General features: G+C 45.7%; 1 protein-coding gene across 1 annotated transcript in view; it reads right to left on the bottom strand.

The window, feature by feature from the left end:
- MYLK (myosin light chain kinase) overlaps nt 1–13,177 on the bottom strand; it is a 246,733-nt gene that overhangs the window by 107,515 nt on the left and 126,041 nt on the right. Inside the window, exons 18-19 of the mRNA XM_063429182.1 lie at nt 11,144–11,260; nt 2,838–2,912 (exon numbers count right to left, since the gene is read on the bottom strand). Of these exons, the coding sequence (XP_063285252.1) occupies nt 2,838–2,912; nt 11,144–11,260 (192 nt within the window). The remainder of the gene's footprint in view (nt 1–2,837; nt 2,913–11,143; nt 11,261–13,177) is intronic.

Below are 13,177 nucleotides of genomic sequence, written 5' to 3'. Positions count from 1 at the left end.
ACAGCGACTACTAACATGGCCAGCAGTCCTCATACAGCGACTACTAACATGGCCAGCAGTCCTCATACAGCGACTACTAACATGGCCAGCAGTCCTCATACAGCGACTACTAACATGGCCAGCAGTCCTCATACAGCGACTACTAACATGGGCAGCAGTCCTCATTCAGCGACTACTAACATGGCCTGGAGTCCTCATACAGTGACTACTAACATGGCCAACAGTCCTCATACAGCGACTACTAACATGGCCAGCAGTCCACATACAGCGACTACTAACATGGCCAGCAGTCCTCATACAGCGACTACTAACATGGCCAACAGTCCTCATACAGCGACTACTAACATGGCCAGCAGTCCTCATACAGCGACTACTAACATGGCCAGGAGTGCTCATACAGTGACTACTAACATGGCCAGCAGTCCTCATACAGCGACTACTAACATGGCCAGGAGTGCTCATACAGCGACTACTAACATGGCCAGCAGTCCTCATACAGTGACTACTAACATGACCAGCAGTCCTCATACAGCGACTACTAACATGGCCAACAGTCCACATACAGCGACTACCAACATGGCCAGCAGTCCTCATACAGCGACTATTAACATGGCCAACACTCCTCATACAGCGACTACTAACATGGCCAGGAGTGCTCATACAGTGACTACTAACATGACCAGCAGTCCTCATACAGTGACTACTAACATGACCAGCAGTCCTCATACAGTGACTACTAACATGACCAGCAGTCCTCATACAGCGACTACTAACATGGCCAACAGTCCACATAGAGCGACTACCAACATGGCCAGCAGTCCTCATACAGCGACTACTAACATGGCCAACACTCCTCATACAGCGACTACTAACATGGCCAGGAGTGCTCATACAGCGACTACTAACATGGCCAGCAGTCCACATACAGCGACTACCAACATGGCCAGCAGTCCTCATACAGCGACTACTAACATGGCCAACACTCCTCATACAGCGACTACTAACATGGCCAGGAGTGCTCATACAGTGACTACTAACATGGCCAACACTCCTCATACAGCGACTACTAACATGGCCAGGAGTGCTCATACAGCGACTACTAACATGGCCAGGAGTGCTCATACAGTGACTACTAACATGGCCAGCAGTCCTCATACAGCGACTACTAACATGGCCAACAGTCCACATACAGCGACTACCAACATGGCCAGCAGTCCTCATACAGCGACTACTAACATGGCCAACACTCCTCATACAGCGACTACTAACATGGCCAGGAGTGCTCATACAGCGACTACTAACATGGCCAGCAGTCCACATACAGCGACTATTAACATGGCCAGCAGTCCTCATACAGCGACTACTAACATGGCCAGCAGTCCTCATACAGCGACTACTAACATGGCCAGCAGTCCTCATACAGCGACTACTAACATGGCCAGCAGTCCTCATACAGCGACTACTAACATGGCCAGCAGTCCTCATACAGCGACTACTAACATGGCCAACAGTCCTCATACAGTGACTACTAACATGGCCAGCAGTCCTCATACAGCGACTACTAACATGGGCAGGAGTCCTCACTGTTATTAACATGGACAGGGAGGCAGGAAGAATGGGAAAAGGACAAAAGGAAGGGGGGGGGAGGAAGGAAGAAATGTAAAGAAGGGAGAAAGAGAACAAAATAAGGAGAGAAATTAAAGAAGGGAGAAAGATGGATGTAACCTGCTGCATGTTCCAGGGTTTACACCAGGTTAATCCAGACTCGGCCATGCCCTGCGGCTGCCTATACAGGGTTCATGTTACTGCGAAGATATAAGCTTTGTACAAAGGTCACAAGAGCTAACAATTCCTGGATGAGTTCATAGTGAAAAACGAAAGCCAACATTGTACTTGGGGTTCACGTTACTGGTGGGAATAGGGGGATGGGGGGACTGCTGCTGTCCCTAGCTGGATTTAGAAGTAAAAGAGTAAATATTGATGTCATCAGTAATAATATTAAATTGGCAATTTAAAGGCAAAAGATTAAAGGAACACTATAGTCACCTAAATTACTTTTGCTAAATAAAGCAGTTTTAGTGTATAGATAATTCCCCTGCAATTTCACTGCTCAATTCACTGCCATTTAGGAGTTAAATCACTCTGTTTCTGTTTATGCAGCCCTAGCCACACCTCCCCTGGCTACGATTGACAGAGCATGCATGAAAACAAAAACTGGTTTCACTTTCAAACAGATGTAATTTACCTTAAATAATTGTATCTCAATCTCTAAATTGAACTTTAATCACATACAGGAGGCTCTTGCAGGGTCTAGCAAGCTATTACCATAGCAGGGGATGAGAAAATCTTAATTAAACAGAGCTTGCAATAAAGAAAGCCTATATAGGGCTCTTTTTACAGGAAGTGTTTATGGAAGGCTGTGCAAGTCACATGCAGGGAGGTGTGACTAGGGTTCATAAACAAAGGGATTTAACTCCTAAATGGCAGAGGATTGAGCAGTGAGGCTGCAGGGGCATGTTATATACACCAAAACTGCTTCATTAAGCTAAAGTTGTTCAGGTGACTATAGTGTCCCTTTAAGTTGGAAAAGAAATGGTGAATTTTCCAAAATCGCCTGTCTTCTCAATTCTCCCCAATTTCTATTTTTTTTACTAAACCGCTATGCGTTACCGGCACCGGACACAATGTGAATAGAAAGTACGACCTATAGGAAAGCTCACACTAAGCATACAATAATGATTAAACTCTAGGAAACCTAATCGTACGGCAAATATAAATTATTACAAGCTGCGGGATGAAAGGAAAGCGAGAGGCGCAGACAGATAATGATCACTTACTGTCAATGGCGTTGGCGGATGCAATACTCGTTCGCGGCTTCTTGCTTTTTTTAATACCTTTATTGCCGGACGTGTCTAAAATAAAATATAACAGAGTGTAAGCTCACTGGGTCAGGGTTCTTGTAACTTTCATGTCCAGCTTTCTAGAACATGTTGATATCTCCCTAACACTAACAAACTCATATTGGAAGTGAAATGATAGATTATCATTATGTCATTATGTTTAGGGATCCTCCGGTTATAAAGTCTAAATGTTGGACTAATACAGCTAATATTTCAACATCAAAAATAATATTACAAATACAGGAGAAACTACAATCGCTGACAGAAAAAAACATTTTCCTAGATGGATCTAAAACTTTCATTACTACTGCGAAACCCCAAATCTGGAATTAATTGAATAAAGGATAATGGGTTCCGAAGGTCCCCCAGATTATAAGTAAGGTATATTGGCTAAAGCAATGGCCATGAACAGAGATGGCTGATAACAGCTGAGATATCCACAAATGATGCAGAATGGCACTGTGTCGGTCAGATGTCTGTGTCACTCACTCTATCCGTAATCACAGCCTCCGCGATGACATCAATTTACTGAAATACCGATGGATAGGAATCAAAAACATCTGCTATAGGAAGTGGATGGGAACACAGAGAAAGATGCAGGTATAGGGGCAGGGATGTATCAGTGTTACATAGAGCAGGGGCCTATCGGATGTGTGAGGGTTACATAGAGCAGGGGCCTATCGGATGTGTTAGGGTTATATAGAGCAGGGGCCTATCGGATGTGTCCGGGTTACATAGAGCAGGGGCCTATCGGATGTGTCCGGGTTACATAGAGCAGGGGCCTATCGGATGTGTCCGGGTTACATAGAGCAGGGGCCTATCGGATGTGTCCGGGTTACAAAGAGCAGGGGCCTATCGGATGTGTTAGGGTTACATAGAGCTGGGGCCTATCGGATGTGTCCCGGTTACATAGGGCAGGGGTCTATCATAGAGCAGGGGCCTATCGGATGTGTCCGGGTTACAAAGAGCAGGGGCCTATCGGATGTGTGAGGGTTACATAGAGCAGGGGCCTATCGGATGTGTCCGGGTTACGTAAGGCAGAGCCCTATTGGATGTTTCAGGGTTACATAAAGCAAGGGCCTATCGGATGTGTCCGGATTACATAGGGCAGGGGTCTATCGCATGTGTCCGGGTTACGTAAGGCAGGGGCCTATTGGATGTTTCAGGGTTACATAAAGCAAGGGCCTATCGGATGTGTCCGGATTACATAGGGCAAGGGCCTATCGGATGTGTCAGGGTTACGTAGAGCAGGGCCTATCGTATGTGTCCGGGTTACATAAGGCAGGGGCCTATCGGACGTGTCAGGATTACATAGAGCAGGGGTCTATCAGAGTAAGGGATGTTCCAGGGTTACATAGGGAAAGGGTCTATCAGACGTGCCAAGGTTACATATAGCAGGGGTCTATCGGATGTGCCGGGGTTACATAGGGCAGGGGTCTATCAGAGTAAGGGATGTTCCAGGGTTACATAGGGAAAGGGTCTATCAGACGTGCCAAGGTTACATAGAGCAAGGGTCTATCGGATGTGTCAGGGTTACATAGGGCGATGGTCTATCGAATGTGTCAGGGTTACATAAGGCATGGGGTCTATCAAATGTGTCCAGATTACATAGAGCAGGGGCCTATCAGAGTAAGGGATGTTCCAGGGTTACATAGGGAAGGGGTCTATCAGACGTGCCAAGGTTACATAGGGCAGGGGTCTATCGCATGTGTCAGGGTTACATAGGGCAGAGCCGCAGAGGTCTATCGAATGTGTTAGAGTTACCTAGAGCAGGGGTCTATCGGATGTGTCAGGGTTACATAGGGCAGGGGTCTATCGGATGTGTCAGGGTTACATAAGGCATGGGGTCTATCGCATGTGTTAGGGTAACATAGGGCAGGGGTCTATCGGATGTGTCAGGGTTACATAAGGCATGGGGGTCTATCGCATGTGTCAGGGTTACATAGGGCAGGGGTCTATCGGATGTGTCAGGGTTACATAAGGCATGGGGTCTATCGCATGTGTTAGGGTTACATAGAGCAGGGGTCTATCGGATGTGTCCGGGTTACATAGAGTAGGGGCCTATCGGATGTGTCCGGGTTACATAGAGTAGGGGTCTATCGGATGTGTCAGGGTTACATAAGGCATGGGGTCTATCGCATGTGTCAGGGTTACATAGGGCTGGGCTATTTTAGGGTGGGGATGTGCCAGGGTTAGATAGGGCAGGGGTCTATCGGATGTGTCGGGGTTACATTGGGCGAGGGTCTATCCGATGTGTCAGGGTTACATAGGGCAGGGTTCTATCACATGTGTCAGGGTTACATAGGGCAGAGCTGCAGAGGTCTATCGAATGTGTTAGAGTTACATAGGGCAGGGGTCTATCAGAGTAAGGGATGTTCCAGGGTTACATAGGGCAGGGTTCTATCAGAGTAAGGGATGTGCCAGAGTTACATAGGGCTGGGCTATTTTAGGGTGGGGATGTGCCAGGGTTAGATAGGGCAGGGGTCTATCGGATGTGTCGGGGTTTCATTGGGCGAGGCTCTATCCGATGTGTCAGGGTTACATAGGGCAGGGTTCTATCACATGTGTCAGGGTTACATAGGGCAGAGCTGCAGAGGTCTATCGAATGTGTTAGAGTTACATAGGGCAGGGGTCTATCAGAGTAAGGGATGTTCCAGGGTTACATAGGGCAGGGTTCTATCAGAGTAAGGGATGTGCCAGAGTTACATAGGGCTGGGCTATTTTAGGGTGGGGATGTGCCAGGGTTAGATAGGGCAGAGGTCTATTGGATGTGTCAGGCTTACATCGGGCCATGCTATCTCATGATAGGGATATGTCAGGGTTAGATAGGGCAGGGGTCTATTGGATGTATCAGGCTTACATCGGGCCATGCTATCTCATGATAGGGATATGTCAGGGTTAGATAGGGCAGGGGTCTGTCAGTGTTTGCCAGGGGTCTATCGGATGTGTCAGGGTTACATAGGGCAGGGGTCTATCGGATGTGTCACGGTTACATAGGGCAGGAGTCTATCGGATGTGTCAGGGTTTCATAGGGCAGAGGTCTATCACGTGTCAGTGTTAGATAGGACAGGGGTCTATCGGATGTGCCAGGGTTAGATAGAGCAGGGGTCTATCGGATGTGTTACATAGGGCAGGGGTCTATCGGATGTGTCCGGGTTTCATAGGGCAGGGTTCTATCAGAGTAAGGGATGTTCCAGGATTACGTAGGGCAGGGGTCTATCAGATGTGCCAAGGTTACATAGAGCAGGGGTCTATCGGATGTGTCAGGATTATATAGGGCAGGGTTCTACCAGAGTAAGGGATATGCAAGGGTTACATAGGGCTGGGCTATATCAGGGTAAGGATGTGCCAGGATTAGATGGGGTAGGGTCTATTTGATGTGTCAGGCTTACATCAGGCCATGCTATATTAGTGTAGGGATATGTCAGGGTTAGATAGGGCAGGGGTCTCTCGGATCTATCAGTGTTAGATAGAGAAGGGATCTATCGGATGTGTCAAGGTTACATAGGGCAGGGGTCTATAGCATGTGTCAGGATTACATAGGGCAGGGGTCTATCGGATGTAGCAGTGTTACATAGAGCAGGGGTCTATTGGATATGTCAGGATTACAGAGGGCAGGGGTCTATCGGATGTGTCAGGCTTACATAGGGCAGGGGTCTATCGGATGTGACAGGGTTACGTAGGGCAGGGGTCTATCGGATGTGTCAGGGTTACGTAGGGCAGGGTCTATAGCATGTGTCAGGCTTACATAGGGCAGGGATCTATCGGATGTAGCAGTGTTACATAGAGCAGGGGTCTATTGGATATGTCAGGTAGGGCAGGGGTCTATCGGATGTGTCAGGGTTACGTAGGGCAGGGGTCTATCGGATGTGTCAGGGTTACGTAGGGCAGGGGTCTATCGGATGTGTCAGGGTTACGTAGGGCAGGGGTCTATCGGATGTGTCAGGGTTACGTAGGGCAGGGGTCTATCGGGTGTTCCAGAGTTATATAGAGCAGGATCTATCAAATGTGTCAGTGTTACATATGGCGGGGATCTATCGGATGTGTCAGGGTTAGATAGGGCGGGGGTCTATCGGATGTGTCAGGGTTACATAGATCGAATGTATCAGGGTTACATAGAGCAGGGGTCTATCGGATCTATCAGCGTTAGATAGGGCAGGGGTCTATCGGATGTGTCAGGGTTAGATAGGGCAGGGGTCTATAGGATGTGACAGGGTTACATAGGGTGGGGGTCTATCGGATGTATCACGGTTACATAGGGATGGGGTCTATCGGATGTGTCAGGGTTACATAGATCGAATGTATCAGGGTTACATAGAGCAGGGTTATATTGGATGTATCAGGGTTAAATAGAGCAGGGTTCTATTGGATGTATCAGGGTTAAATAGAGCAGGGTTCTATTGGATGTATCACGGTTACATAGGGCTGGGGTCTATCGGGTCTATCAGCGTTACATAGAGCAGGGTTCTATTGGATGTATCAGGGTTACATAGAGCAGGGTTCTATTGGATGTATCAGGGTTACATAGAGCAGGGTTCTATTGGATGTATCAGGGTTACATAGAGCAGGGTTCTATTGGATGTATCAGGGTTACATAGAGCAGGGTTCTATTGGATGTATCAGGGTTACATAGAGCAGGGTTCTATTGGATGTATCAGGGTTACATAGAGCAGGGTTCTATTGGATGTATCAGGGTTACATAGAGCAGGGTTCTATTGGATGTATCAGGGTTACATAGAGCAGGGTTCTATTGGATGTATCAGGGTTACATAGAGCAGGGTTCTATTGGATGTATCAGCGTTACATAGAGCAGGGTTCTATTGGATGTATCAGCGTTACATAGAGCAGGGTTCTATTGGATGTATCAGGGTTACATAGAGCAGGGTTCTATTGGATGTATCAGGGTTACATAGAGCAGGGTTCTATTGGATGTATCAGGGTTACATAGAGCAGGGTTCTATTGGATGTATCAGGGTTACATAGAGCAGGGTTCTATTGGATGTATCAGGGTTACATAGAGCAGGGTTCTATTGGATGTATCAGGGTTACATAGAGCATGGTTCTATTGGATGTATCAGGGTTACATAGAGCAGGGTTCTATTGGATGTATCAGGGTTACATAGAGCAGGGTTCTATTGGATGTATCAGGGTTACATAGAGCAGGGTTCTATTGGATGTATCAGGGTTACATAGAGCAGGGTTATATTGGATGTATCAGGGTTACATAGAGCAGGGTTCTATTGGATGTATCAGGGTTACATAGAGCAGGGTTATATTGGATGTATCAGGGTTACATAGAGCAGGGTTCTATTGGATGTATCAGGGTTACATAGAGCAGGGTTCTATTGGATGTATCAGGGTTACATAGAGCAGGGTTCTATTGGATGTATCAGGGTTACATAGAGCAGGGTTATATTGGATGTATCAGGGTTACATAGAGCAGGGTTCTATTGGATGTATCAGGGTTACATAGAGCAGGGTTCTATTGGATGAATCAGCGTTACATAGAGCAGGGTTCTATTGGATGTATCAGGGTTACATAGAGCAGGGTTCTATTGGATGTATCAGGGTTACATAGAGCAGGGTTCTATTGGATGTATCAGGGTTACATAGAGCAGGGTTCTATTGGATGTATCAGGGTTACATAGAGCAGGGTTCTATTGGATGTATCAGGGTTACATAGAGCAGGGTTCTATTGGATGTATCAGGGTTACATAGAGCAGGGTTATATTGGATGTATCAGGGTTACATAGAGCAGGGTTCTATTGGATGTATCAGGGTTACATAGAGCAGGGTTCTATTGGATGTATCAGGGTTACATAGAGCAGGGTTCTATTGGATGTATCAGGGTTACATAGAGCAGGGTGCTATTGGATGAATCAGCGTTACATAGAGCAGGGTTCTATTGGATGTATCAGGGTTACATAGAGCATGGTTCTATTGGATGTATCAGGGTTACATAGAGCAGGGTTATATTGGATGTATCAGGGTTACATAGAGCATGGTTCTATTGGATGTATCAGGGTTACATAGAGCAGGGTTCTATTGGATGTATCAGCGTTACATAGAGCAGGGTTCTATTGGATGAATCAGCGTTACATAGAGCAGGGTTCTATTGGATGTATCAGGGTTACATAGAGCAGGGTTCTATTGGATGTATCAGGGTTACATAGAGCAGGGTTCTATTGGATGTATCAGCGTTACATAGAGCAGGGTTCTATTGGATGTATCAGCGTTACATAGAGCAGGGTTCTATTGGATGTATCAGGGTTACATAGAGCAGGGTTCTATTGGATGTATCAGGGTTACATAGAGCAGGGTTCTATTGGATGTATCAGGGTTACATAGAGCAGGGTTCTATTGGATGTATCAGGGTTACATAGAGCAGGGTTCTATTGGATGTATCAGGGTTACATAGAGCATGGTTCTATTGGATGTATCAGGGTTACATAGAGCAGGGTTCTATTGGATGTATCAGGGTTACATAGAGCATGGTTCTATTGGATGTATCAGGATTACATAGAGCATGGTTCTATTGGATGTATCAGGGTTACATAGAGCAGGGTTCTATTGGATGTATCAGGGTTACATAGAGCATGGTTCTATTGGATGTATCAGGGTTACATAGAGCAGGGTTCTATTGGATGTATCAGGGTTACATAGAGCAGGGTTCTATTGGATGTATCAGGGTTACATAGAGCAGGGTTCTATTGGATGTATCAGGGTTACATAGAGCATGGTTCTATTGGATGTATCAGGGTTACATAGAGCAGGGTTCTATTGGATGTATCAGGGTTACATAGAGCAGGGTTCTATTGGATGTATCAGGGTTACATAGAGCAGGGTTCTATTGGATGTATCAGGGTTACATAGAGCAGGGTTCTATTGGATGTATCAGGGTTACATAGAGCAGGGTTCTATTGGATGTATCAGGGTTACATAGAGCAGGGTTCTATTGGATGTATCAGGGTTACATAGAGCAGGGTTCTATTGGATGTATCAGGGTTACATAGAGCAGGGTTCTATTGGATGTATCAGGGTTACATAGAGCAGGGTTCTATTGGATGTATCAGGGTTACATAGAGCAGGGTTCTATTGGATGTATCAGGGTTACATAGAGCAGGGTTCTATTGGATGTATCAGGGTTACATAGAGCAGGGTTCTATTGGATGTATCAGGGTTACATAGAGCAGGGTTCTATTGGATGTATCAGTGTTACATAGAGCAGGGTTCTATTGGATGTATCAGGGTTACATAGAGCAGGGTTCTATTGGATGTATCAGGGTTACATAGAGCAGGGTTCTATTGGATGTATCAGGGTTACATAGAGCAGGGTTCTATTGGATGTATCAGGGTTACATAGAGCATGGTTCTATTGGATGTATCAGGGTTACATAGAGCAGGGTTCTATTGGATGTATCAGGGTTACATAGAGCAGGGTTCTATTGGATGTATCAGGGTTACATAGAGCATGGTTCTATTGGATGTATCAGGGTTACATAGAGCAGGGTTCTATTGGATGTATCAGGGTTACATAGAGCATGGTTCTATTGGATGTATCAGGATTACATAGAGCATGGTTCTATTGGATGTATCAGGGTTACATAGAGCATGGTTCTATTGGATGTATCAGGGTTACATAGAGCAGGGTTCTATTGGATGTATCAGGGTTACATAGAGCATGGTTCTATTGGATGTATCAGGGTTACATAGAGCAGGGTTCTATTGGATGTATCAGGGTTACATAGAGCATGGTTCTATTGGATGTATCAGGGTTACATAGAGCAGGGTTCTATTGGATGTATCAGGGTTACATAGAGCATGGTTCTATTGGATGTATCAGGGTTACATAGAGCAGGGTTCTATTGGATGTATCAGGGTTACATAGAGCAGGGTTATATTGGATGTATCAGGGTTACATAGGGCAGGGTTCTATTGGATGTATCAGGGTTACATAGAGCAGGGTTCTATTGGATGTATCAGGGTTACATAGAGCAGGGTTCTATTGGATGTATCAGGGTTACATAGAGCAGGGTTCTATTGGATGTATCAGGGTTACATAGAGCAGGGTTCTATTGGATGTATCAGGGTTACATAGAGCATGGTTCTATTGGATGTATCAGGGTTACATAGAGCAGGGTTCTATTGGATGTATCAGGGTTACATAGAGTCATGGGTTTATCAGATTTTTATATCTGTACTTTTTTTGGAGGTTTCGTGGACAGGAAGGATCATTTACTTACCTTCTACTGTCACGTTACAGGCGCACTCCACCTTCCCGGCAGCGTTCTCAGCTATGCAGTGATAGCGCCCCTCATCCTCGGGGAACGTCTTTTCAATATTCAGCGAACAAAGGGACCCTAAATAAAAGGAAGAGACAGATTATTAAATAACGAAGGGAACAGCACTGAGTGTACAGAAATAAAAAATACTGGAAAAATGTAATGAAATGTTACAGCAGGAATATAGTGTTACTGAAACGCCACCTGTTTCTTATTCAGGAATGTTATTCTAAAGGTAACTGTGACAAACTGAGCCTCGCCACATGTTCTTGGAGGGGCCTGCTTGCCAGCCTCCTACCCACTGACTATGGGCCACGTCAGCGACTGTTAAAACCCATATTTGATTACCCTTGGTTCAACTAGTTCGGCATTTTCCATAGAACCGAACGCTAGCTCACTGGCGGACTAATCCGCGAATGCTCTGGAACTATTTTCAGCATGAAAACTTTGCGGTTCCCAGTCGGTCCCCCAGCGACACTTATGCCGTGATTCTATGGAACTGTTATTGGCAGGAAGACTTTGCGGTTCCCGGTCGGTGCCCAGCGGCACTTAGCCGCGATTCTATGGAACGGTTTTGGGCATGGGACCATGAGTGCAGTCGGCCAAAACTATGACTTCAAGGAAATCCCTGAACCGATCTGGGTGATTTTTGGATATGTTTTCACCCAGATCGGAGCCAACAGGGGATTTAACTTTTGTGTGTTTTTTGTGTGTTTTAAGGTACTGTTGGGGTGTTTTGAAAATGTGTGTTTTCTGTGCCTGGAGATAATTGAGTTTAATACAGCGCTTGACTCAATTATCTCCCAGGCATAGGGGAGGGATTGACCTATTTTGTATGGGAGTGTCCTGGACCTGAGAGCCAATGTGATTGTGTATTTGTTTTTACTGTGGTTTACCCTCAGGTCCAAAGGGAGGGCCCCTTGCATGGGGACTGTCATAAAAGGCCAGTTGTGGCTTCCATTAAACAGATTTGTTTAACCCTTCATGAAGTCCAGGCTCATGTTTGGGGGATTGGAGAGCTATATTCACACTCTGGGGAGTACTATAATCACTATACTCCCTTGGATCACAACACTTGCTCTTATAAGAGCAGCCTGCTTTGTTCTCTGGACTAGGAAAGGTCTGCCCACTGGAAGCTGGATCCTGGTCTTGGGTCAAGGGTGGGTGGAGGACAGCGAGACCCCAACCAAGCTGCGTCGGTTTGTGGGGTTTATGGTTGTTATGGTGTTCCAGTGCAGTACTTAGGGTGCTCGCAAGTACTAGGAAGCAGCGACTGATGGAGGTATCCGGTCGATGTGCCAGACAGTCCGTCACAGTAACAAATAACACAATTGGTTTCTATAGAGTGGTGAGAATAATTATACTATTTTCCTGTATTTTTTCAAACAGCTCAGTGCTGATAATTTTCCCTATATCACCCAATTCAACAGAATCATCTACTTCCTGCTCTGTAGCTCACATCATCCCCAATCATTGCCCCGGGCAGGTGATAACCTCCTGGCACAACACAGGTAAATTGTGACCAGCGTTACCTTTTATAGGATGAGTGTTTTAAAAATATCCACATCCCCAACAAGCTGACACGGATTGTAATTCAGCCCTGTAGCATGCTTGTCCACCAATTGAAAATCTTTACTGACCGATTATTCCTGTCTACTGTTCTAGATGTGAGCGTCTTGTCCTCAGTGTGAAATCATTAATCAGCATAAATTCGCATTTATTTGTCCGGATGTTTACACATTGTATCAGGCACAGGATTTCAATATTTTAATTATAGGGACTGTAACCCCCAAACTGCAGTTGCCTCACTTTATCTTTGCTTGTTATGCACATTATACAGCACTGCAGCACATGTTGGAGCCTTATATATAAAACAAATCCACACCAACTTGCACAATGTGTGTCAAGGAAATGTCTTTTCAAGTATTGCTCTTTATCTGTTATTACAGACAATGTCATTACAGTGATTTGCACCATCCGATAATGATCGCAGCT

This window comes from Pelobates fuscus, chromosome 8 (genome assembly GCF_036172605.1).
Source record: "Pelobates fuscus isolate aPelFus1 chromosome 8, aPelFus1.pri, whole genome shotgun sequence".
Taxonomy (NCBI): domain Eukaryota; kingdom Metazoa; phylum Chordata; class Amphibia; order Anura; family Pelobatidae; genus Pelobates; species Pelobates fuscus.
Note: the sequence above shows the minus strand (reverse complement) of the source record. Positions and strands in the feature narration are given on the sequence as shown.